At 35.9% G+C, this 23,377-nt stretch overlaps 2 protein-coding genes across 3 annotated transcripts; one reads left to right on the forward strand and one right to left on the reverse strand.

Annotated features, from left to right (window-relative positions):
- Positions 1–518: 518 nt before the first annotated feature.
- LOC112572326 (alpha-latrotoxin-Lhe1a-like) lies at positions 519–14,426 on the reverse strand. Of its 2 annotated transcripts, none has more exons than XM_025251952.1 (21): positions 14,118–14,426; positions 13,400–13,559; positions 12,956–13,022; positions 12,646–12,721; positions 11,646–11,735; positions 11,282–11,357; positions 10,941–11,124; positions 10,652–10,718; positions 9,494–9,560; positions 8,688–8,777; positions 8,083–8,181; positions 7,449–7,551; positions 7,046–7,099; positions 6,603–6,670; positions 5,785–5,969; positions 5,555–5,611; positions 4,753–4,813; positions 4,430–4,558; positions 3,975–4,070; positions 3,268–3,342; positions 519–2,901 (listed from the first exon to the last, which is right to left on the reverse strand). In XM_025251952.1, the coding sequence occupies exons 1-21, from the start codon at positions 14,175–14,177 to the stop codon at positions 2,840–2,842; spliced, it is 1,926 nt and encodes a 641-aa protein (XP_025107737.1). In that variant the 5' UTR covers positions 14,178–14,426; the 3' UTR covers positions 519–2,839. The 2 variants fall into 2 exon arrangements, with proteins under 2 accessions (XP_025107737.1, XP_025107738.1); XM_025251953.1 differs by having other exon boundaries at positions 14,021–14,127.
- Positions 14,427–14,485: 59 nt separating this feature from the next.
- LOC112572329 (solute carrier family 35 member E3-like) lies at positions 14,486–22,267 on the forward strand. Its single transcript, XM_025251956.1, has 6 exons — positions 14,486–15,050; positions 16,275–16,385; positions 16,614–16,772; positions 17,037–17,119; positions 17,288–17,400; positions 18,511–22,267. The coding sequence occupies exons 1-6, from the start codon at positions 14,664–14,666 to the stop codon at positions 18,588–18,590; spliced, it is 933 nt and encodes a 310-aa protein (XP_025107741.1). The 5' UTR covers positions 14,486–14,663; the 3' UTR covers positions 18,591–22,267.
- Positions 22,268–23,377: the final 1,110 nt, after the last annotated feature.

Below are 23,377 nucleotides of genomic sequence, written 5' to 3' on the forward strand. Positions count from 1 at the left end.
AGTTCACCTCAGGGGTTTCATATCCAGATTATATTGACTGTAAGAACAATCTATTTCAATCATTCTTTCAGTTTCCATAACCTTTTTTTATTTTAAATACAGGAATGAATTGTAAGTCCATTTCCTAACCATCTGTGACCTGGTTGACCACTCTTTGTCTGGTCTCTACCCTCTACTTGCCTGACATGGGTTACTAGAGCAAGTGTTCCAGCCACATAGCTTTACAGAAAATCGAGACACGCAAGCCCCTTGACCATGGGAAGGTGGTAGTCTAACAGGGGCAAAGATACAATCAGTTAAGGCTAATTTTTGTGAACATAGCATCTTTTTTCAGGATAATTGACATGCTTAAAGGTCACTTTCATTTTTTATGTTCAAATACTATGTAAACAGAGTTAGATCTTGATCTCAACTTGACAAAAATTATTTTATAAAAGAAGAATAGAGTCAAGATGAACACACGCTCATACAGACAAACATGCACACATGGATACAAATGCGTACGAAAAATACAAATCCAAGGAATAAACATTTTTTAATAATGATTTTTAAGATATAAAAGTTTAAGGTAGCTCCATGACTTTGCGGTCATTGTCACTGTTAGAACCCTTGCTTGTTAAGGGTCTGGCTTTTATAATGGCAGTGCCCATGCCCTCTTCTTTGTTGCCTTATGCTTTCCAACCCTGTAAGGAGGCAGGAAGCCACTTCACAGCTAGGTCAACTGGGGTCAATGCACCTTTGGGTTTGGACATAATTGCTTTGACTGCAATTTGTTTCCCCCAAAATAGCACAAGGAAGATGATGATAAGTAAGAAGCAATGGACGGATGTACTAATGTTGTGAACACATTATAAATTTACTGGAATTTTAACATTTAAGTCAAAAAAGTGAAAAAATAAAACACTTTACACAGTAAACTTTAAAAAAAAAAGCATAATCTCAGATAAAACTGCAAAGTCAACAAATATGTTCCATGAAATCACAGTATATGAACAGAAAACAGAAAAGTTATATTGTGGCAAGGGGCAAACATGGACTGTCTCATCCAATGTCACTTATTGATATGCATACATGTCCACACTTCTCTCTCTCTCCCACACACACACATGAGTGTGGAAGATGCCTGCTTTATATATGTACATAAACAAGATGCATCAGATACTGGCTTTGAATAGCTTGTCTCCCTTCGAACTGTCAACAGGAAAGCACTAGTAATGTTAAATAAGTTACTTTAAAACAACTTTGTTGAATCATATCATGATAACACTACAATTACATTTGGTTTTGGTATTGTTTGGGAAAATCAAGGTGTTGAGAATATGAAACTGTTTTTAAGGGAGTTTAAACTGGCGTATACATCAACAGAACTGGCACGATTAACACCCGTAGCTTACGTTTCTCTGTATATTCTTCTTTTAAAACAGCTATTTCACTTAGTTCATATCTCTGACCTCGGACATATAGGTTTCAGAAACACCTTAGTCAGATTTAGACTAAGTGTAATGAGTCTTAAGTGTCACAAATTTAGATACTTTATACAACGGTTCTCTAAGCAATGTCCTTTTTGTCACTGCAATGAGACTGAACTTTGCTTCTTAGGTATTTGAGAGAAAAGTATATTCCATGCACTCAAGTTCAATAAATTTCCAACTCACTTTAGATTTTCTGTAGTTATAGCTAATAATAATCCGGGATAACATGTTGCTTTAGAACGGAGGAATAAGGATGTGACACACTAGTCTTTATTTTGTATAATTTTGAATATGTATAACCCACTTATTCAATATGGTTTTATTTAATGCATTATCAATGTAACAAACTCCTGTGATTTTACCCTCTTGATATGGGCTGATAGCCAAATCAACAGAAGTGAGTGTTCATTCGTTTGCTTCTCTCTCTCTCACACACACACAGAGGATTAAGTCATGGTATAATGCAAAAAGGCATCATCCAAAAGATTAATTACTGGCAGATTAAGCAAGCATAAGACATTCTGTTCTACTTCATAAACCTGAGTTTCAGGAACAAGAGGAGACATACTTTTAGGATTTCTTATCACCAGTGAAACATACTTGAATCTTTTACATACACAGAGGATCCTCATCACTTGTACTGAGAGGGCAAATCCAAGGATTAATCAAGGACCATACACAGAGTAAACTGTTATGCAGATTTCCCATGTTAGCCCTAAAACAAGGCTTTGACAAATGAGCTTACAGTTTCACATAAAAAGCTCAAATGACAGAGGTGCAAAAAAACTCAATTTTAAGGTCAGTTGCTCTATACAGGCAAGAGTTGGCAACCTTTTCCCAACAAAGAAGTACGTATTAGAAAACCTATGGTAGACATTTAGAATTTTGCCACAATTTGTCCTTGCCTAAGAGTTTCTTAGGATACTGATTTTCAAAGGGCTTTCCAAGACCTTACAAGTTTATCCTTTTTGCAAGACTAAGTGTTTGTCTTGAAAGACTGCCAGCATTTTAAGCATGTCTGTGGATTGATGGTACAAAAAAGGCACACATTCTCTTTCACAAAAGAAGTCAGGTCTATTAACTATGGCGCTGTTCATAAATATCACAGTAAATAAATGCTACATTGTTTGACAAATATATATGTTTATAACAAAATATGTAAATGAAGAAGCATGCAAACTATAGCAGTCAAAGATGCAGGATATTTACTTAATGCCAATCCTTAATAAGCGCTGACAAATTTTCCCAGTTAAAAAATCCCCATAAAATAAGGTTATATTCAATAAAACAGTCCATGTGTTGATAGAGATACAAGACAAAGAATGATGTCCACTCAAACTCTGCTTACAAAGAGTTTGTGATACTGCTCAGCAGATATTCAATCTCATCAAAGGCGGCGCTGATCTCACTGGTTCCCATTCTAGGGGAACTGAAAAATTTAAAATTAAAATGTTCACTCTTCACCTGATAAATTTCTTCAAGGTCTGACTGAATCCTTTTACCACTAAACCCAGGAAAGCAAGTTTAAAGGAACATGTTGAAGGAGATCTTGGGTCTAAAAGTGGGTCACCTAAAATAGTTTTGGCTTCCATTAATTCACTATAACACTTGAATTAAAAAAACAAATTAGTCCTGCCACTTTATGCAGAGACAACCTGAAACTGACCAATGGATTTTTTTTTAAAACAGCATTGCATGGATTAAATATTTATGGCACTCTACTGAGAGCAGGATGTTGAACACTGTCCTATTGGGCAAACAATCTCATTTAGAAAAGTGTGGTTTTGAAACTCACAAACAACTATCTGTTCTGGAGCCTGAAGTTCAATACCTGAAGCAACATTTTTCACTTTGATGGTGTATTTTCCAGCTGGTAATAAGACATAGCGAAAAAAATGCATCACATCATTTCAGTAAGAAATGATTCAGTAATATGCTAGAAGCATACAATTCTAGAACTTTCCTACAAAATATAACTTCTCATCAAATGCTTCTAGTAGTATCTACAAGAAGATACTTAATATTTCATCTGGTGGGGAGGAGGATTTTAATAAGATCATCAGGGATTTCAGTTTGTCAAGGGTCTACAAAAAAAGCAACAAGTACGATGCAGGCAAGACAAGATGAAATGCCATCTTGGATGTTAACATAATCGTTGACCAGCTCACCATTCTATAATGAAATCTACCTGATTGATACTCTTTAATTTCTAATATTTCGAACAGTAGCGAATGTGGCATGCAATAACTGCAAACACATTCATCATCATGTTCATCACACATTTTATAGAGCTTGGGCTACCAAGATGGCAGCTCATGACATCACCATCCTTCAAAATATATCCCACAGAATTCTTTCTATAGGTATATTAGTGTGCAGGCCAGAAAGTGTTGGTCATGATGATGCCACAGGCAGTTTAAACAAAATGATACAATCATTACAAAATGTAGAAATGATTATTATTTTCAAAAAGTAAACAGATATTGGTGCTTCTGTGTATACCTGGTTTCAGTCGAATACCATGGAAAATGGCTGTTGATGCTTCGTCTTTTCCACCTGGCTGCAGGCTGACATGATGCAATCCTTCAACTTGAGCACCTGTGTTAAATGAAATATAGTTAAGGACAAAGCTCTTTAAAAAAATGCATAATGCACAGTGCAAAGTTATTCAGCACACTATGAAATAATTATCACAGGTGACACATTCCCAGAAAACTGTGTGAAAAATGTTTGCTCATCAAACCCTGCCTTCTACCCCCTCCCCCAACCATTCTTCTGCACAACATGATTCTAGTGAGAAAGAGATAGCTACTTTCTGCCCAAGGTGAAATGACTGGAGCATAAAACAGCAGACTTAGCACATGTCTTTGTCTTGTACAGCTCTCACAACATGGGAAAATTACCTCCCCCCCCTAAAAAAAATTGTGAACTGGCCTAAATTATCTAAAAATGCTGACCTTCAACCTCAACTTCCACCACATCTGTGACATCTGGGTTGGACTGGACGCTAAAATCTGGAAGTTCCTCTCCACAGTAGGTAATGTTTGTTGGAACAGCAAGCCATGTCAGAATGGACACTGGATGTACTGTTAGTAGAAAATAACCATCTTGTTTTACATGCTGCCTATATTTTTACCATCAATTATTATTTGTTGCTCAGCATCTAGGCTCAAAGTTACTTTCCTGGCCTCTTACCTATCTGCTACATGGTACTAACATTGTCTTCAACCCATTTGCAACAAACTATTTTTGTAAATGCAAAATGCACTTTTTAACATACATTTTCTCTTTTCTTCTTGTAGCAGTTGGTACAGCATAGAGATCTCCACAGGGTCGTCCATCTAGACATCCAAAAACATTTTACATTTTGATGTCTTTCTAAATAATAATAGGATACATAATAATAATGGAATTCATCATATGATTCCAGATAAACACTCTTGGGTGCTATGGGATGGAGATTAAAGTGTCTGCATTATCATCACAATAAATAAAGTTAAATATCAGGCGAATAAATGTGGCCACACTTTCATGCTAACAGAGACAACAACCTGTTTTAAACACTGATCTGAAACTAATGAACAGATTCTAGCTGGTTCTGCTTGAAGCTATCTATCATACTGAAACTGGTAAGCCAATGTTGTCTCTGTAGCTGAGATTCCTAGTCACTGTATTTTCATATTTTTCATTAACTGTCGACATTACCATTTTTTTTTTTTTGGTTTCCATGAACTGCTTTTGTTCTTTTATTTCCTGAGGAGCTAGGTGTCAATGTGGTCATGTTCCATGCTGTTTTGTAGACACTGAGTGGAAAGAAAGCTGTGTGGTGGCTTTAGCAAAGTTGCAGGGTTCATCCCTTAAGTCTTAGATCAGTGGTTTTAAAGCACATTTATTCAGGAGTGATACCTCCAATATGATGGAATTAGTTTCCCCTAGTTGTTTGCTATTCAGATGAGCTAATCACCTGCATTGTAAATGTTTTCTGGGTCAGCATGACATTTTAAAACTCTCAGTCAGCTGACCAATCCTTTACATTATGAGGTATGTAATGCTGATTTATTGAACCACTGACTGAAACTCACAAACTGACAGATGTCACTCTCTGTCATATCCAGCAGTTTCTCATAGGTGTTGATTCCCTGGAGATAAAACAAAGCTTGTTAATATCATGCAAAAATAGAAGCAAATGAGATTAAAAAAAAGGAAGTTCCCTTTACCCTAACACTGCCAAATGAGTATAAATAATTAAGTTCTTCCAAAGAATCTCAGCACTTTTCAGTTTCAATAAAACAGATTCTGCTCCCTTGCTCACTTTGGCAATAAATGTTTCCACAAGATGATGCTTCTGACAGGTTGTCAGAAAGCTAGATATCCGACAATCAGCTCCATGTAGTTTGATGCCTTGAAAACATATGCAGTTGCCCCCATGGTTATCCACAACATACAGGCGCATGTAACGAAGCTCGACTGTAAACCCTTTGAATGTTTGCTCCACACCTATTTTAGAAATGAAGTACCAATATGATGGACATACTATAATGCTTACATGCATACTCAGACTAAAAATTAATGTACTTTTACATTTAACTGTTAAAATTGTTGATGTCTAGTATATTATCTCCACAAAGGGTAAATATATGTAGTGAAGCTGGTAGCACATTCATTCATTAATGAATGCCATGAAATAATAGAGATTATAGCATGACATGTTGACTGCAGATATGCATACATGCGTATAGCATTATACAAAATGTAAACATATAACATTCCTGTCTGGACTTGCAGTTGTATACCTCAGCCCTCTATACTTTTTTTTTTATCCATTTCTCTCTCCCTCTAACTCACACACAGACATGTGTATGTGTGCATGTTTGCAAACACACACCCACTTATGCTTTGTCACTCATAATAAGTCTTGTGCTTCATACGCAGGTTGTAGACTATAAATTTCCTACAACTGAGCCAAAATTACATGCTCAATATTAGGTCACCAGCTAACATCCTCTAATAATCCAGCAGCAAACAACAACAACAAACCTTATGTTGAACCAGGTTAACGATAGAAACTACTCATCACACATAACACATACACTAGCACACATAAGAAAGTCAAGGTGTAAATACACACACCAGGATCTCTAGGGTTAGTACTTCCCAAACGTTCACAGGTATGGGCACTGAATGTAGACCAAGGACCTCTACAATAGAAAACATATGAGTTATAAATTTCCTTGGAAATGTCTGGATACATTTTCCGATTAATAATGTGACCATTTTTCAAAATGACTTTCTTTTCGCTAAACAAATGTGTTCCTATTCAGATTGTAAACAACTTTTTCATGACATGCTTATTGCCAAATCTGCTTTTTACTGAAAAGATATGTATCTCATAGTTAACAGGAATTCTAGTCCTTACAACAATGCAATAAACACCTGAGACTATCTTACTTATGGTTACTACTTATATCTGGCAAGAAAGTAATTATTTTGTTGCATACATTCTATTCTCAAAAATATACACAAGTATATGCACACCAAACAGACACAAGAAGGTATTATGGTTAGTTACTTACTGAAGGGAGCCTCCAGACTGTACCTCAAAATTCTTCACCATCTGTGGACTGTTCCTGCAAAAATTATCTCATTACTGTTTGATATCCTTCACACAGCACACAGCTGCACATGACTAAAATGTCTTCTGATAAGTGCTAATAAGTGAAACAACACAATGACTTGCAGGTATTCTTCCGCATATGCATACAGCCACACTCTTCCCGCCACCACCCACTCACCCAACCACACATCCTCACCAGTGATTTTAATTCGTATGGCACACATAGGAATGCGCCATAGGAATGCTACTGCCTATAAAAAAGTCTTTAAAAGTCTTTCATGAAGATGTGAACCCTCTGACCGATGGAAATTTTGAATCCAATTATTTCTACTCATAAGGTCTCTGTTGTAGCATACACTCACCATCCAGTGATTGTGATGCCAGTGATAGTGTGCAAAGAACCTAAATCCAGCACAGTCCATGCATCATGCATGATAGGAATAACCCAGAATGTTGCGGGGTTGTCTGTAATAATGAGAGATAATAATATTGTATGATTGATTTTCAGTGAGTTGAAAACAATAACACTTTTACAGCATGAAAAGCATGCAGATTAACAGGACCTTCATGTTTAGATGTCTTCATGTACACATAACCAGTCACTAACACACACACAAGTATGCACGAGTCTGTACATAAATTGATGCACATGCATGTGTACACACACACACATACACAGAATTATGTAGCTGACACTGGATTTGTATGCATACAAAAGGAAAATGTCTTAAAAAGACTTTTCCATAGGTTTTACGATTGCCCGTGCAAGTTCTTAAGAAATGTGATAAAGTAAGGTAATCTTTAGACCTCTTCCAAAAACACCGCTCTGTTGTGCAATAAATGAATGACGAGAAATGGAACACAACTTCAGTATGTTATCCACAAGATGTTTTCATACATCAAATTTCAATCAGCAGTATGAAAAGGTTAAAAAGTGTCAAATGAGAGGCTATTACAGAAACATGCTGGAATGGACAGCTTAGAGATTTCACCAACCATCCAGTATGTGATGATTAGGATTGTTTTCTGTGCAACTATTGCAGAACTCTCGGGTGTTTTGTGTCCAGGCTGCTTGGTTGGGTAAAGGTGGGTAATCTAAAGAAAAAAATGCCAGTGTTAACAAAAAAATTATCTAATCATACTTGAACACTTACACTTTCACTGAATGGTCTGCTACATGATGAATAACATTACAGGGCTTCTGCTTACACAAAAAATTGCGTACAATACGCATTAAAAGTTCGGATGACCGCTTCAATTTTCGTCAATGGGGTCCCATTCAAATTTGGGTGAAGAACAGGGACCCCTTAAAAATCTGAAGAAGGGGTACCTGGGACCCCAAAGAATTTAGCAGTAGCAGAAGCCCTGCATTAAAACAAAATTTTTAGGATAGTCATTTTGAGTTAACCAAAATAGAGACAGGCATCGTGGTATAGCTGACTTTCAAAACTAATGTTACCTGTAAAACTTCTTTTGCCCTTCTTGTAAGTGACATCTCTGTGTGTGTGTGTGTGTGAGGGGGTCTTTCTCACTGTGTCAGACAAAGTATGTGCAGACAGCAAGTGTGTACTCATACACTTCCAGCGAACCAGACTACTCACCTTTTAAACACTTTGCCTTGAAGGATTCTGATAAGTTACCCTGCTTCTGCAAAAGGAACTTTGGAATTCTGGGTTGCCTGCCTTCATATTCTGTTGGATTACAGATATAAATTTTGTATGCCCATCATATGAAATACATATCAATATACAAACAAAATGTACTGTTTTGTATGCATTTTGCATCAATATGCATAAACTTACCTTGAAACATTAAAAAAAATTATATATAAGGAAGCACAAAGAAATGTATATAATACATATATAAATACCCTTTCTTCCCACATGTGAACATGTACATGCACACATGGATACACATATATCCATGTAAACATATAGACAGACACACATATATATATATGTAAACATAAAGGCAAACAAACTCAACCTTTCCTATCTACATATACACATCCATGCATGAAAACCCACTATGAAATATACAATATCTGTACACACATTCACAGGCACATGATTTTAACACTACTCAATCTTTAATGCTCCTATGGTCCTCAAACTACTTGTGCATCTTGAGTCAATATCTAAATCTAATAATAGAAATTTTGTCACCAAATGTTCCCCATGATTGTATCAAATAAATTTTAATCTGGTATAGCCCGCTGCCGTATTCTGAGTTTCACAAAGATAACCTGCTAGTTAGATTTTTTTTTTGTATCTTAATGCCAGCTCAATAGAGACATACATAGATTTCAACTACACCATTACAGTTTCATAAAAGATTAGAAAACAACATCAGTAGTCAAGCAAATAGCTAAGAATATACTACTGCCTCAAGTTGTTTACTGGCATACCTTTAAATAAGGTGCAAAATTGTTCTTTCATTGCTGTTGGTAGCTCCTGAGCTATTATGCTTGGCTTCTATTTTAAAGAAGACACAGACACCATGCAGCATGAACAAAACAAGCAAAAAGTGACAAGCAAGTTTTGAACATAAGCATGCTTCCCCTTTGTCATGCTTTATGAATAAAATAAAATTTAGGTAAAATGGTAAAGGGCATATGGTCTCTGTACAAAGAAAGATATTTATCAAGCCTTGTCATGCTTTATTTACAAGTTTTTTTCAAAATATTATCTTGGTTTTCTGAAGATGTTAAAAAAGAAAACATTAAATTTATTAGGAAACAAAATAGTTTTGTTGTGGTAACAAGCAACATACAGAGACAAAGAAAAATGTCTCTAAAAGAAAAGTAGCATGCAAGAAGAGACAGGAGGATGCATGGTCTGATACAAGGTTGGGGTTGGGGGGAGCGGGAGAAAGAGGGTAGGGAATAAAAAAAAGGAATGACTGGACAGTAAAAAATAACAGCCTTATGAGAGAATAAGACTGCACTTACGCTTATACAAAAATAGTTAAAGGCCAAATTTTAAGTTCTTGGTGGGAAAGAATGGTTCGACCCAAGGAAGAGAGGTAAGGAGCATGTGCGGTGCTGGCTACCCAAGTGAACGTTATTCACTTATGGTTTCATCTGGCCCAACAATTAAGCACCCTCACCTACCTCCACTGGACTGAATCCATTCTTTCCTGGTGAAAGCAAAAGTTTGGCCTTGAAAGCTAACTCATGAAAAACATTCCTAGATCTGAAACCCTGGAGGCAAGTTATCATCACAAGAAAATATTGACAACCGTAGAGATCTTATGTCCCGCAAACTCAGCACATTTGCTTGGCATTATACGAAGTGCTACCTTTATAATCAGATTATACAAAAAGTGCTACCTGTGTGATAAAATTATACAAAGTGCTACCTGTACGGCCAGATTATACAAAAAGTGCAACCTTTGTTAGAAGATTTTAACGATGTGTTCAAATACACAAATGGTTAGGGTTAGTATACACATACAAACAGTTAATATTTTTCATTCACATTTACCTGTACAAAAAAATTAAGTTTGAAAATGATCTATGTTTTAAGTGTTGACCTTTGTGGTAAGATTAAATAAAAGTGCTTACCTCTTTTTTCACATTTTCTCTCTCACTGTCAGAGCCAAATGCTAGCAAAATTTCAGCTGACTTTAACCTGGATATGTAAGAAATGTATTTTTAATTTATTTAATGGGAAAATTAAAGTATATTAAGTGACAAATAGACATTATCAAGTCACAATGTGTTAAAAATGGGTACACCATTATGAGATGAGGCAATTTACAAAGCATAATATAACAAGAAACATGATGTAATACAACCTGTGCTAATCAGAACTGCATGATTTTACTTTCATAAATTAAATAAATGTAAAAACCTGCAATATCGAACAGCCTCGTGTAAAGCTGTTGTGCCATGCAGTTTATCCACCTTGTTGGGGTCTGTGCCATATTCTAGAAGCACCTCAACAATGTCCACGTAGTCACGCATGGCTGCTTCCACAATAGCACACTGGTTGGTAGCCAGTGATGGGAAATTTCCCATCAGCAAAGACACCGCCTCTGAAGAGAAATAGTCACTAATTCTGTTAAAAACCCACAAGTACAACTGGGACAAAAGCTAAGAATTCTGAAATTCGCCAACAAAAAATGTCTATATAGTTCCGTCGTTTGTTTTTTTTTTAATGGAGATTTTAAAAAGAAATAAAATGAATAGTACCCTTCCTATTGTACATGGCAGCTATGTCCAGCGGTGTATGTTTGTCCTTGTCCTCAACCCAGATATCTGCACCTGCCTACAAACACAAACAGTGATGAAGTAGTGTAACTAATTTAACAATAGTTAACAAACATAAATACTGAGCAAGATTTTTCAATATCTAACATTTTCTTAAAAATTCTGCTTGAACCCTCTACATACATTTCACCTTCATTTCCACAGGTTAGTGAAATCTCTTAAATGCCTGGAAACCTTCTGACCTATTTAAGGCAGCTGCTAGTAGTGCTGGTCATAAAATGATGTGCTCAAATACACAAATGGTAGTTAACACATACAAACAGTTAATATTTTTCATTACATTTACCTGTACAAGTTTGAAAATGATCTGCGTTTTAATGTTGTGCTGGCAAGCAATATGTAATGGAGTAATGCTGTCATTATTTTTGCTATTAACCTGAAAAAAAAACCAAAGAAAAAATATCAAAGCAAGAAATGGAATTCATAACATTTTTCTTGGCAAAGGAGAGTAAATTTGGGGGATAATTTTTTTTTTAAAAGACACAAAGATTCATGTGGATATGCATGTAGTAAAAGATTAGTTTATCCATTTATGCTAAAGCTAAGATGCACACATCTTTGTCCATTATTGTGTGAGAAGCAGTAAAATAAAAAAAGTTGATAAGGAAAGTTTCAAAAGAAGAACTCGGGATGAGCAAAAATGGAAGAAAGGGGAACTGAAGAAGGCAAAAAGGAGAAATTTTTTTTTTAATTTAGATTTATAAAAGGCAGTTATGTACTAGCCACTAAAGGCTAACTGGAGTCAAACATGAAATTAAACTCAAAGTTATGACAGATTAACAGAACATCAAGCAGTAATTTGTTAGAGAAACGTAACATTTTTCATTATCATTCATTATTATCCCTTTGCATTTTTTCTGTCCTTTTTTTATGATAAACACCATAGATTGAGTTGTAGAACTTTTGCCATAAAAACAACCCCTATATTTTTTAGACATCATCAGAAATAAGGTCTCGACTTGTTTCCAAAATGAACTTGAAAACTGTGCTATTCAAAGACTTGTATCTTGTAAACAAAAAAGGTGTTATTCATTCAAACTTGGAAACTGGCATGTTATAATAGACTAAACCCAGTCATTTAATAAAATTTGCGCTTAGGTTGACGTTAAATTATACAGCTGAAACTACCTCTATTCCTATACTATGTATCCCTTCAAGCAACTATTCAAAACAGCAAGAGATGATATGTGAGAGTAAACAAAAATGTTTATTAAAATAACAATCTATTTAAAATATATCATGACAAAGTCTGTTTCTGCCAGTTACATTATAAATAAGCTACATACATCTGCATTATTGGCCAGAAGCAATTCAACCAAATCTGCACGTCCATGGAACACTGCCAGATGAAGAGCTGTATTACTAAACAAAATAAACATCTCATCAGTATATATGCATCAGACATTTTTACCTACCTTCCTAACCACAGATATTTATGTGGCCAGTTCTTTCTGGAGCTGATACATTTCTACCAGATATTTATTTATATGTAAATTAGTTTTTTAAATGTTATTCTGCATTGCTGTGGTCTATTTTTGTGTGGACTATCATTTATTAAGACTGAGCAGTTAAATCCTATCAGCTTACAAAATTTACCCTTTAAAATCGTTTGCAAGAACATCTGCCGAGTAGAAAAGTAGCATTTCTGTAATGTCTCTGGATCCTGTAATTAGAAAAGTCACTATGATGCACAGTATATATTATGTACTACTGTTACCGCAAAAAGACAAATTGCAATATAACAGAATACCACAGTCTTGTACTTGTAAACCTTAACACTTTGAAAAATGTTATGGATAAACAAATTAAGGTACAGATAATGTGGATAGTTAACTTATTACAACAGCTATAGCCAACAATTTTTTTAAAAGTTGGCAAGATGGTACTGATAAAATTTAGCAGTTATTTAACATTTTTGTAAGAACTCAGAAAAAGTTGACAACACATATGTCTTTATTATTGTGCTTTATCTTCATCACTTAATACTGACAATGCATTATAACCTTTTACTACTGGGTGTCTATAATGCTTTATCTTTACCATTTAGTACTGCAAGAAGCAAGGCTGTGTAGCCAGTTTCTGTTTCTGATGCATTGACATTAATGTGTGTCAGCAGCTTGCGGATCTTGTTTCCAGTGTCCAGTGTCTGCCATATCTCTTCCTGTTCTCTTTTCTTCATCGATGCACTTGTAAGTAGTTTCTGTGTTGTTAAACAATAAAGAACATAGCCTTCTATTGAAAAGTTTAACTCTTTCACAATGATCACACTATATATTTTCAGACTTCATATTACACAAATTATTTGTAAATAAGTGATATTTCCTGTCATCTTAATTCACTTTTAAAAAATGGCATTATGTCAACTGTCACATTTTCTTTATAGAGACTAAACTCTTTGTTAAGGGATATCTGTTTGTGCACGTCCTAAGCACATTCTGGAACATTTAAAATGTGGATATTTAACTATTTTTAGAAATACTGTTTCATGTTAACAATTGTACAATGTACAACCTTCTACACAAAATACAGATAGTGCATGCTGATCCCCACAAAATCAAAAACTGGTATATATATATAGATAATACCCCAATCAATATGAATTCTGAAAAAAAAAAAGACATAACACCATTTCAATGGTTAAATGTAGCATTTTAAAACAACCATTTATCATATGGTGGTTCGTCATTTCAGCTTTGCCGCCACCAGACAGGTGCTCATTCTCGCTAAAACCACGTGCACGCCCACTTTAAAGTCCCACCTTAACTTTTTGAATATCTTTCGAACTGACAGCTTTCAAAAGCTCAGTTTCCTTGCCCATTGTATCTGGATGTTTTGGAAACTCCGTAACATAAATTGTCAGGGTCTGTGTCGTGAGTCCCTCGCTGTAGACCAGGAAGTAAACATCGCCAGTGTTTGGGGGGTTAATTTACTTGGGGTCATTTTAAATCCGCGTTGTTTGAACCACATTTATCTTGTGCAATACAATAATTTTCCTGATACTTGACTGCGCATTTAAACATTTTATAAATAGTAATATTCTCTTTATGCTGCTTGTGTCGATCTTTAAAAATATATTAATTGCACTGTACAGTGCATGTATCAGCTGGGGGCGGGCTATTCACACTCAATATTCGAAGAGAGAAGTGAATACGAACGATAGATATTTTATGAAGCAATAAACTGAATATGCGAGTAATATACAGATCTTCGATCAGTGAAGATAATTGTGGGCGGGGTCCACGACTCGGATGACTGGCAACTAGACACTTCAAACATTCGCTGCAAGTCTCGCATCCGAAGGAAGATGGCTGCTCATAGCCAAATGGTCGTGACAGTGTGTCTAGTCTTAAACATTTGCAGCTCCATAGTCATTGTATTATTGAACAAATGGATTTACACACACTATGCTTTTCCAAACATGACTCTGACATGCATTCATTTCATCGTGACGACGCTTGGATTGCTTGTTTGCAAGAAATTAGATTTGTTTCAACCGAAGAGCCTTCCATTCCTGCATATGCTGCCTCTGGCTTTGACTTTTTGCGGTTTTGTTGTTTTCACTAATCTGTCGCTGGAAAACAACACAGTAGGAACGTACCAGCTGATAAAAACAATGACAACACCCTGCATTATTTTTATACAAACCCAGTTTTACGCGAGAAGTTTTTCATTCCATGTAAAATCAACTTTGGTGAGTTGTGTGAATTTTGTATTGGTGGTTATATATAATTCACGATCGATGTTAATTCATATACTACCTACTATTCAATAGGGCTGTCAGTTTATTTGGGATGCAATTTTAAATTACCAACGAATATCATCAAACTAGACTCGAGCCCCATTTCAAGATTAGGCAAGGGTGAGGTTAATAGAAGAATATGAACAAGATGTAAAGATGCATTTGGAGTACACTATATATTTTAAAAATCAGGATAAAATCCCGACCATGCAGTTGTCAAAGCCAATTAGTTTCACAGACTTGTAGAGGTTTTGATATTTTTTGAGGGGTGGGGTTAAATGGATTTGTTTTTATAGAGGGAGGCGGGGTTGTTTAAATGAAGGTAATAGTCACAATCACAATGTCAAAATTCATGAGATACAGCAGCTATCACAGAATATAAAGGATTTATGAAACATAATAGCCATATATAACTATCCATAACAAATAGGTTATCAATAATTCTTAGCTACAACAGCCATAACAATCCATAAGAAAATATCAAGGATTCATGAGAGAGACATACAAGCTATGGAAAGACAGACTGATTTGTGCATGTTTATGGTGAAGTGCTCTTAAATTCTTCATTACTATTTGTTTCTTTAGCAGTTAATCATTCCTTACCCAGTTTACTGGGTGGTTGATGGCACAATGACTAAAGTGCCTGTCTGGGTTTGTTTCTGACATACCTCACTCTAGATGCATCATTGTTTACAAGGCTGACCATTAATGGTTTTCTCAGGGTACTCCAGTTTACTCCACTCTGTACATGTATTGTATGCATGCATGTTGTATGAAGATGCATTTGATGCCCATACAAATGCGCTTTATTATCGTCATTTTAGGCTTGATCAGTTGATGTACTGTAGTTGGCAAGTGATTTTCACTATTGTTTTTAAATTTAAGCATCATATTCCACTGCTTATAATCCCTTTTTTTCTTTATAATGTTAGTTATCTTTAGTTTATGCTTGATATTTAACTAAGTTTGTATATCAATTATAATTACTTTTGTACAAATGCTGTTGGAGTAGATGGACTAATGCTGTTGGAGAAGAAACAAGGAATAGTAGTGTTTTTTTTCATTACAAGTGGTGCGGGTATGTCAGATAGTTTTTCAGTCTGTTTTGTTTTGATTTTACTTTATTATTGGAACATATTTTTGAAGTGTGCATTTAATTGTGCTTTTGTTTTCCAGATACCAATTATTATCGGTGTTTTCTTGAACTCATACTATGATGTCAAATTCAGTGCCCTTGGCATTGTGTATGCCACAGTTGGTGTACTGGTCACTTCTGTTTATCAAGTGGTATGATGAAACTTTATATCCATAGGTCTGTAAAATGCTTCCTATATTAATAATATTTACAGCAAAGACAGCTGTAACTTTGAAATTCCAGTAAGGAGTGTGAGAGAAATGCTGATTTTACATGAAATCTTTATGTCACAGAATTGTAAGTCTGCAAAAGAACTTTCTGATGGAATTGATGAATGTGTGAAAAGTTATTATGTTTTTTTTTAAAAACTATTTCTGCAGCTGGTAGGAGAGAAGCAGCAAGAACTACAAGTCAATTCCATGCAGTTGCTTCATTACCAAGCCCCATTGTCAGCCTTCCTCTTGATCCTAATTATTCCATTCTTTGAGCCACTGGATGCCTTTCATGGAGTGCTGGACAGCTGGCCACTTGAGACTGTGGTCAGTGATAACAGTTGTAATTTAGTGGTCGAATACGGAGATATGATTTTTATGTGGCCCAGCTTAACCTCATTATTTATTTATCACAGAGGAAAGTAACACATGTAAACTAAAGTATAAGAGATTAAGACATGGTTCAACCACATCAGAGAATATTTTATCTGCAAGGCTTACCTCTTTTCATGCACGTGACTATGGTCTGCTTATCTGCTGGTTTGACAGATGACAAAAATTATATCAAGTTTAATTTTTCCTTTTTTTCAGCTGATGGTATTCTTATCTGGTGTTGTTGCATTCACAGTAAACTTGTCAATATTTTGGATTATTGGAAATACATCACCAGTCACGTATCCTTTGCTGCTGCATAATTATTTGGAGGTGAACCATTTACATTTTACTGCCCATGCAATTCATATAGACTGTGAAACCTTCACCGTTTCTTTTGTTCTTGTTGTAGAATAGGAATTTGGTGTGATTTCTCTGGAACCTAATGTCATCCTTATGAAAAAAATTAGATATAACATGGTTGGTCATCTTAAGTTCTGCCTGACACTTTTAGGAGGCTACTTTTTGTTTGGTGACCATCTTAACAGTCTTCAAGTTTTGGGAATCATCACAACACTTACAGGTATGTCTACCGAGGACAGGTCAATTTGACCATCATTTAATTTAACCATAGCACAAAGTGATTCAACCACAGCCTATAGTCAATTCAGCCACTGACTATAGTTGATTTGACCAAATCATCATCTATGCAATCATTTGGCCATGAAATAAGTGAATTTTAATGTACTCTCCTTTCTCATTTTTGGTTGACGCATGTTGATCTTGCTTTGTGTATGTACATGTGTGTGGGAGAGAGTGGATCCAAGTCAGTGTAAATAAGTTTTTTTTTTTTTACTTATTCTAACATCTTCACATTTTTAATGCCTTACACTTTTATTTAAAAAAGGCATTCTGGCTGCTCAGCTGTTGCGTAAATTAAATGAAGCAAAAACTCTTTTTTCTTCCTTAATATATAGGTATTCATGAGCCACATCTAACAGTATCCTACTTTTCATTTGATTTCAATGATGGCTAACCTACATATATCACGTGACTAATTATTATCGAAAATAATTAATTTCCTTTTTGAATACTTATATTACACTGGATAGTAACTTCTGTACTCAGTGATCAAATCAGCTCATGGCTATGGTTGAATCAACTCTTGTGGTCGAATGAACTTGGTTGCATTGATAAATGATCAAATGGACCAGCGGCTTGTTTCTACCATTATTAAAGGCTAGCACACTAAATTCAAACGTAACATTGAGCTCAAGGTTGTTTTGGCTATTTAAGCAATTGACTGTCATAACTGTCAAAAAGCATAGTGATTTTGTTTTAAATTGTTTTTTAGGGGTAGGTGGGGAAAGTGTTTTAACTAACTGCTGGCATTACTAAAGCTAGCCAATGCAAGAGTTGCAAGCACAAGTCGGTGGGTCTTTGTGATAAAAGTGAACCTACTTTTTTGAAATATTTAAAAAGTTAGGTTTTGTCCTCATCTTGGACTGCAGGTTTGAATTCTTGGCTCTCTCAAATGGAATAGCTTTCTTCTTTAGATTTAGGGAAATGGAATCTTGTAAGTAAATGAATTCAGTCATTTGAAGATAATTTTGTGCTAGGGTTACTCTTAAAATGTAGCACTATATTCAAAAATCTGTCTTCTTGTATCATTATTTTAGCTTGTCTTTTACAGGTATTATTGCCTACACCCACTTCAAAATACAGGAGGCAAGGTTTCCACAGTTACCTGTAACACTGAGCTCCAAAAGTTGAGCATACAGCAAAAACAACTTTAGTTCTAGAGTTCTTGGGTCTTTGTATTTTTTGTTTTTCAGTGTTGTTGGGCTCAGAGAGGAAGAATGAACATGTACAGTGAACATTGGAGATAAATGATAAATGCAGTTGCTTGTTGACTTCTGGTAATTTTTTCACCTGTTGGTGACAGATTGTGGGTTGTGGGCTGCACACATATTACCGGTGTTAAATGCCTTATCTGAGGCATTTACACTAGTTCCTCCAGATATAAATAATAAATGGCAGTTATTTAAATACAATCCGAGGGTAATGTGTTGAGGGCATTACTGCCAGGCTGACCAGCGAGTGATCTGCTACAAATGTCAGACAGTTGCAATTATTAGGTCAAATGTTACCATAAACAGCTCTTTACATGGGTAAACTGCTTTGTACAAAACAAAAGTGTTAAAATTACTAGAGAACTTTTTTTCCCATATTGATGGACCAGGCCATAAAAATGCCCAATTAACATTACTGTCCAAGCTGTCTCATTGCTGATAGCCTTTAAATGATGATATAAAACACATCGTGGACTTTTGTAGCTTTGATGTTGTTAACTCCTGTTTATGTTTGCATTTGTAGGCATGTATCTCAAGAAGAGCAATTTTGGAAAGTGTCTTTTACTGATCTTATTGCAATCATTTTGAAAAAAAAAAAAGATTGGTAAGATCTAATTCAGAAAAAGAGGACCGTGGCCTTAAGATTTGAAAGGTCACCAATCTTTTGTTTATGGCATTTATTAATCCTCAGAGGTCTTCATCTAAGCGCTATATGGCATGCTTTATGCAATTCATAAGTTTGATTCTGGGTCAAATGTTTTTAAAAAAGCAGAAAACAAAAACCAAATGCATTGCATTTGTGATCAATGTCTTGTGATATTCTAGCTCAAAAGTGCTGGTTTTTTTAAAAGTCACTTTGCACATTATTAGTGAGTCAGTGTTTCTTCTATTGTAATCTGTGACAGTTTAGCACATTATTATTGCAGCCTTGTATTTCTCAAAGCAAGCTTTTGGGATTTGTTGACCAATTTTTATCCATTTTTGTTCATCATATGTGAACGTGAATCATGTTCTACATGGGTGTGTTTTGAAAGCATGGTATTTACCTTTCCTTTGCATGCACTTTCTTCAGTGTATCTAGATGACTTCTACACTAACATCACATTTGCTACCACTGCTTTTATAAATTCCTTGGACCTGCATGGAATTAACCAACCCCTAGCATCACATCAAGTGGACAGAAGCTCAGCAGTCATCTGCAGTTATCATACAATTATGAAGTAAAATAGGATCCGTTATGTTAATGAGGGGCTAGTGGAGATAATGACTGTCATTTTTTACTTCTCTTGTGTTAGATTTCTGATGAATATAATCCGTGGTCTTCATCTGGTTTAGTTTTGCAGTAACTTTGTTGATGTTATGTCAGTTTTCTTTATGTAGCTGTCCGACCTATTGATGCTCTATCACCCAAGGCAGACCAGCCACAAAACCTACCTTTTAAGAAATACCCAACTCTTCTGCTCACTCTAAAAAATTTCCCAGTATCATCCGGGCTTTTGTTTTTGCTCCTGTGTATACTCCCTGCTGTTTTCGACTTTGTTGTGTTAAGCTGTCAGTTTGTTTGTCCTCTCAGCTCATGATGAAATGCATTTTATAAATTCAGTTTAGTAGTATTCCATTTGTACAAGAGACAGAGTGTAATGTAATGATGAGCACATGAAAGAATTTTTAACACTTCTCAAGGGCACTGCTGACATGACAAATAGAGCAAGCTGCTGAAAAAAAGCTGCAATACTTTTTATGTTGAAGATACAATGTTTGAACAACATACAAAGAGATGGTTCAGTAAATGAATTATTTTTTTGTGTGATATACTAGTATCAGGGTTGTTTATGTGGTCTTTTACTCTTTTTGTGCACATGTATAATTTTTCTGAGTGTAAACCAGTTTTAAAAAATGGTCATCGCGTCAAGTGATGTAAGATGATCTTTAGCCACGTGACCCAGCATGACACCCCGTTGAAGACTATCCTTCAAGGCACCTTGGAGGGTAGTCAACCCTTTGATGGTCAAAGAAAGAACTGGCTTACGAATGTTAAAGACTGGACTGATCATCCTGTATAGAAACCGCTCACCGTTGCCCAAAATATGCAAGAGTGGCACACCGTCAGCTGCCGTGTCTGTACATGTGCTCCCCATAACAGGTGCCAGTCAAGGGGCGACTGATTAGTTTTATTATTGTTTTTAGTAGTATGCTTGATAGTCGAGTAAATTATCTCCCACTTAGTATGTGTGAACCACACATCTAATATGGGGGGAAAAAGCCAGAGAAATGAGTTTTGTGCAAAAAAGGTATGCTACACAACATTATATTAACAGAAAATCATCAAACGAGAAGCAAAAACCAGGTGTAGGTTGGATCATTGATCAGTCTGGTTTGGACAGTGTAATTTGGTTGCACAACTTGTGGAAACAGATAGTCAAGTAATTAGAGCACTGGTGTCCTAACCTGGAGATGTGCCAGTTCAATAGCTCTGATGCACCAAACTTTTCCCCAGTCAATCCAGCAGTTGAGAATGAATACCGGACTCCATAGAGGGTTGGGGAAGGTAAATGAAAGGGAGAAGAGATGGGCATCACCCTCATATAGAAAACCTGGCCCCACGATATATGCATTATCAAATATCTAAGTGTAGTCTCTAAAACAGGGTGGGCCATTTTATATCATTTGTGGGCCATACAAAATTATCAACTTAAAAATTAGACTGTTTGGTCCAGTTGTAGCTTCACCACAATGTGTTAGCACATATCTGTCTCGTCAAGTACCAGTGTGTATGTAATGGATGTTCGTTGCTTGTCCCTGAAAAAACTTACGCTATGATTCATTTAATATAAAATTATGTTACTTTGAAAAAAGCTCCTACTGAATTTTGAGTCCTGTCGAAGCCGTCTTGGCTAGGCCAGACCATATGATTTCACAGGCTTTATACTGCCCATGGACCAGATGTCCCTGCTTCAAAACCTCAATCTCCAGCCTGACCTCAAAAACGTTAGGGGATAACATTATTTTAATTTCTTATGCTTTTTTTAAAAAACAAAAACTAATGCAGGCTCTCTAGTTTAGGCTTTCAGTATGTGAAAAATTTTTGATTATCTCCCATTTGTAATTTTTTCCCATCAACGCCAATGACTGCTAACATATTTAAAGCATGACTTTTTCATTGCATGTAAGGAAGCACGTGCATGTGTATTTGTGAATATATAATATATGAAACAAAAATTTTGCTGTGGATGTTTGATTCTAAATACACAGACTGTCAAGAGTGTGAATTATCTTCCAGCATCACATGCCTGAATGCCAAAAATGCAGTCAAATAGCTTTTTCTGTCAAAATGGTTAAGCTGTTTTGCACGGTTACTCTCCGAATAATTTGTTGATATACTGTATTGCATTTCTTTCCATTGTTATATGGACAATTAGAAATGCTATGAAGACAAATAATCCATATGTTAGTACATATTTGTCTTAAGAATGCATTTGAATGCCGTTGCATGCATTAAGTGAACAACAAGGGTTGTGGTATGATAGTTAATAGTCTTTGTTGTGCGCCATAAACACATTTATGACACATCTGGGCATGTATACAAGCAAGTCTGTATAATGTCTCTGTTACTGTCCATGTTAATCATTGATGAAGTCCTTTGAAGATTGGTAGTCATCTTTACATTGAGAAATGTGCAGAGTGGATGCAAATCTTGTGAATGCACAATGAATGAACTGTAAGCAAGATGTTTGTTAGTGTTTTATGCAGTGCCAGCAACTAAGGCTATATCACAGCGAGAAAGAGGTCATGTTAGATAAAAAGGTTTTAAGCATGATGTTGATTAAGGAATTAGTAATAATAACAGGATTTATATATAGTTCATCTCACCAGGGGCAGCAGGGAAAGAGGCCATGTGATGAAGACATCACAATCAAGTACAAGCAAGCACAAAGTATATAATCATGCACCAATTAGCAATACAAGAACATGAAGGAACATAGAGATAGGAGCGTGGGGAAGAAAGGACAACAGAATGGACAAGTTAAAGAAAGTGTGTTCCAAAAGAGAGATGCTTTAAGATTGGAAGGCGTGTCCTAACATGGCTGTGCAAAGAGGCAGCCCATTCCAAATACTGAGACGGGAGAAGAGCGATAACCAAAAGTCTTGAATAGACAGAAGACTGACATGGGCCGAGCAAACTGATGTGCGAGGCTAGTATGGCAACACAAGTTCAGACAGGGACAAGGCCATAAACAACACGATAACAAAGAATGGCAATATGTAATTTGATAAGCCCAAACTGGCAGCCAGTTCAGATCATGCAGAAGCGGTGTGGCATGGTCAGCCTTCCGCTTATGGAATACAATGCAGGCAGCCAGGAAGATCTATGAACAGAGAGTCACATTAGTTAAATCTGGACAACACAAATACCGATAAGCTGCTTGGTGGAGGCAATAGAGAGGAGATGTCTGATGCTGCTGATCCTATGCAGTTTGAGAAAGATGGATTAGTAAATTGAGTTGACATCTGAAGGACAATTATATGTGGAAAAGAACTCCCAAGATTTCGGACAGACTGGAAGGAAGCGATGGTTGACCTGGAGACAGTGAGCCTTAGTAGCCTAAGACTGTTAATTCTACAAGCAGGCGTGGCTGTAGTAGCAAAGAGCAGTTTTCTATATTTGTATTCTTCTATTGTAAACTCTATGGATGTAAAAGAATAGCA

This window comes from Pomacea canaliculata, linkage group LG9 (genome assembly GCF_003073045.1).
Source record: "Pomacea canaliculata isolate SZHN2017 linkage group LG9, ASM307304v1, whole genome shotgun sequence".
Taxonomy (NCBI): Eukaryota; Metazoa; Mollusca; class Gastropoda; order Architaenioglossa; family Ampullariidae; genus Pomacea; species Pomacea canaliculata.

Coding starts and splice junctions, on each gene's coding strand:
- LOC112572326 (XM_025251952.1), bottom strand. CDS start 14,177: ATGGGCAAGGAAACTGAGCTTTTGAAAGCTGTCAGTTCGAAAGATATT. Junction 13,023..13,399: donor GCTTCTTGCAGTACTAAATG/GTAAAGATAAAG, acceptor TTCTAATTACAG/GATCCAGAGACATTACAGAA. Junction 5,970..6,602: donor TACTAACCCTAGAGATCCTG/GTGTGTGTATTT, acceptor TTTCTAAAATAG/GTGTGGAGCAAACATTCAAA.
- LOC112572329 (XM_025251956.1), top strand. CDS start 14,664: ATGGCTGCTCATAGCCAAATGGTCGTGACAGTGTGTCTAGTCTTAAAC. Junction 15,051..16,274: donor TCCATGTAAAATCAACTTTG/GTGAGTTGTGTG, acceptor TTTGTTTTCCAG/ATACCAATTATTATCGGTGT. Junction 16,386..16,613: donor TCACTTCTGTTTATCAAGTG/GTATGATGAAAC, acceptor CTATTTCTGCAG/CTGGTAGGAGAGAAGCAGCA.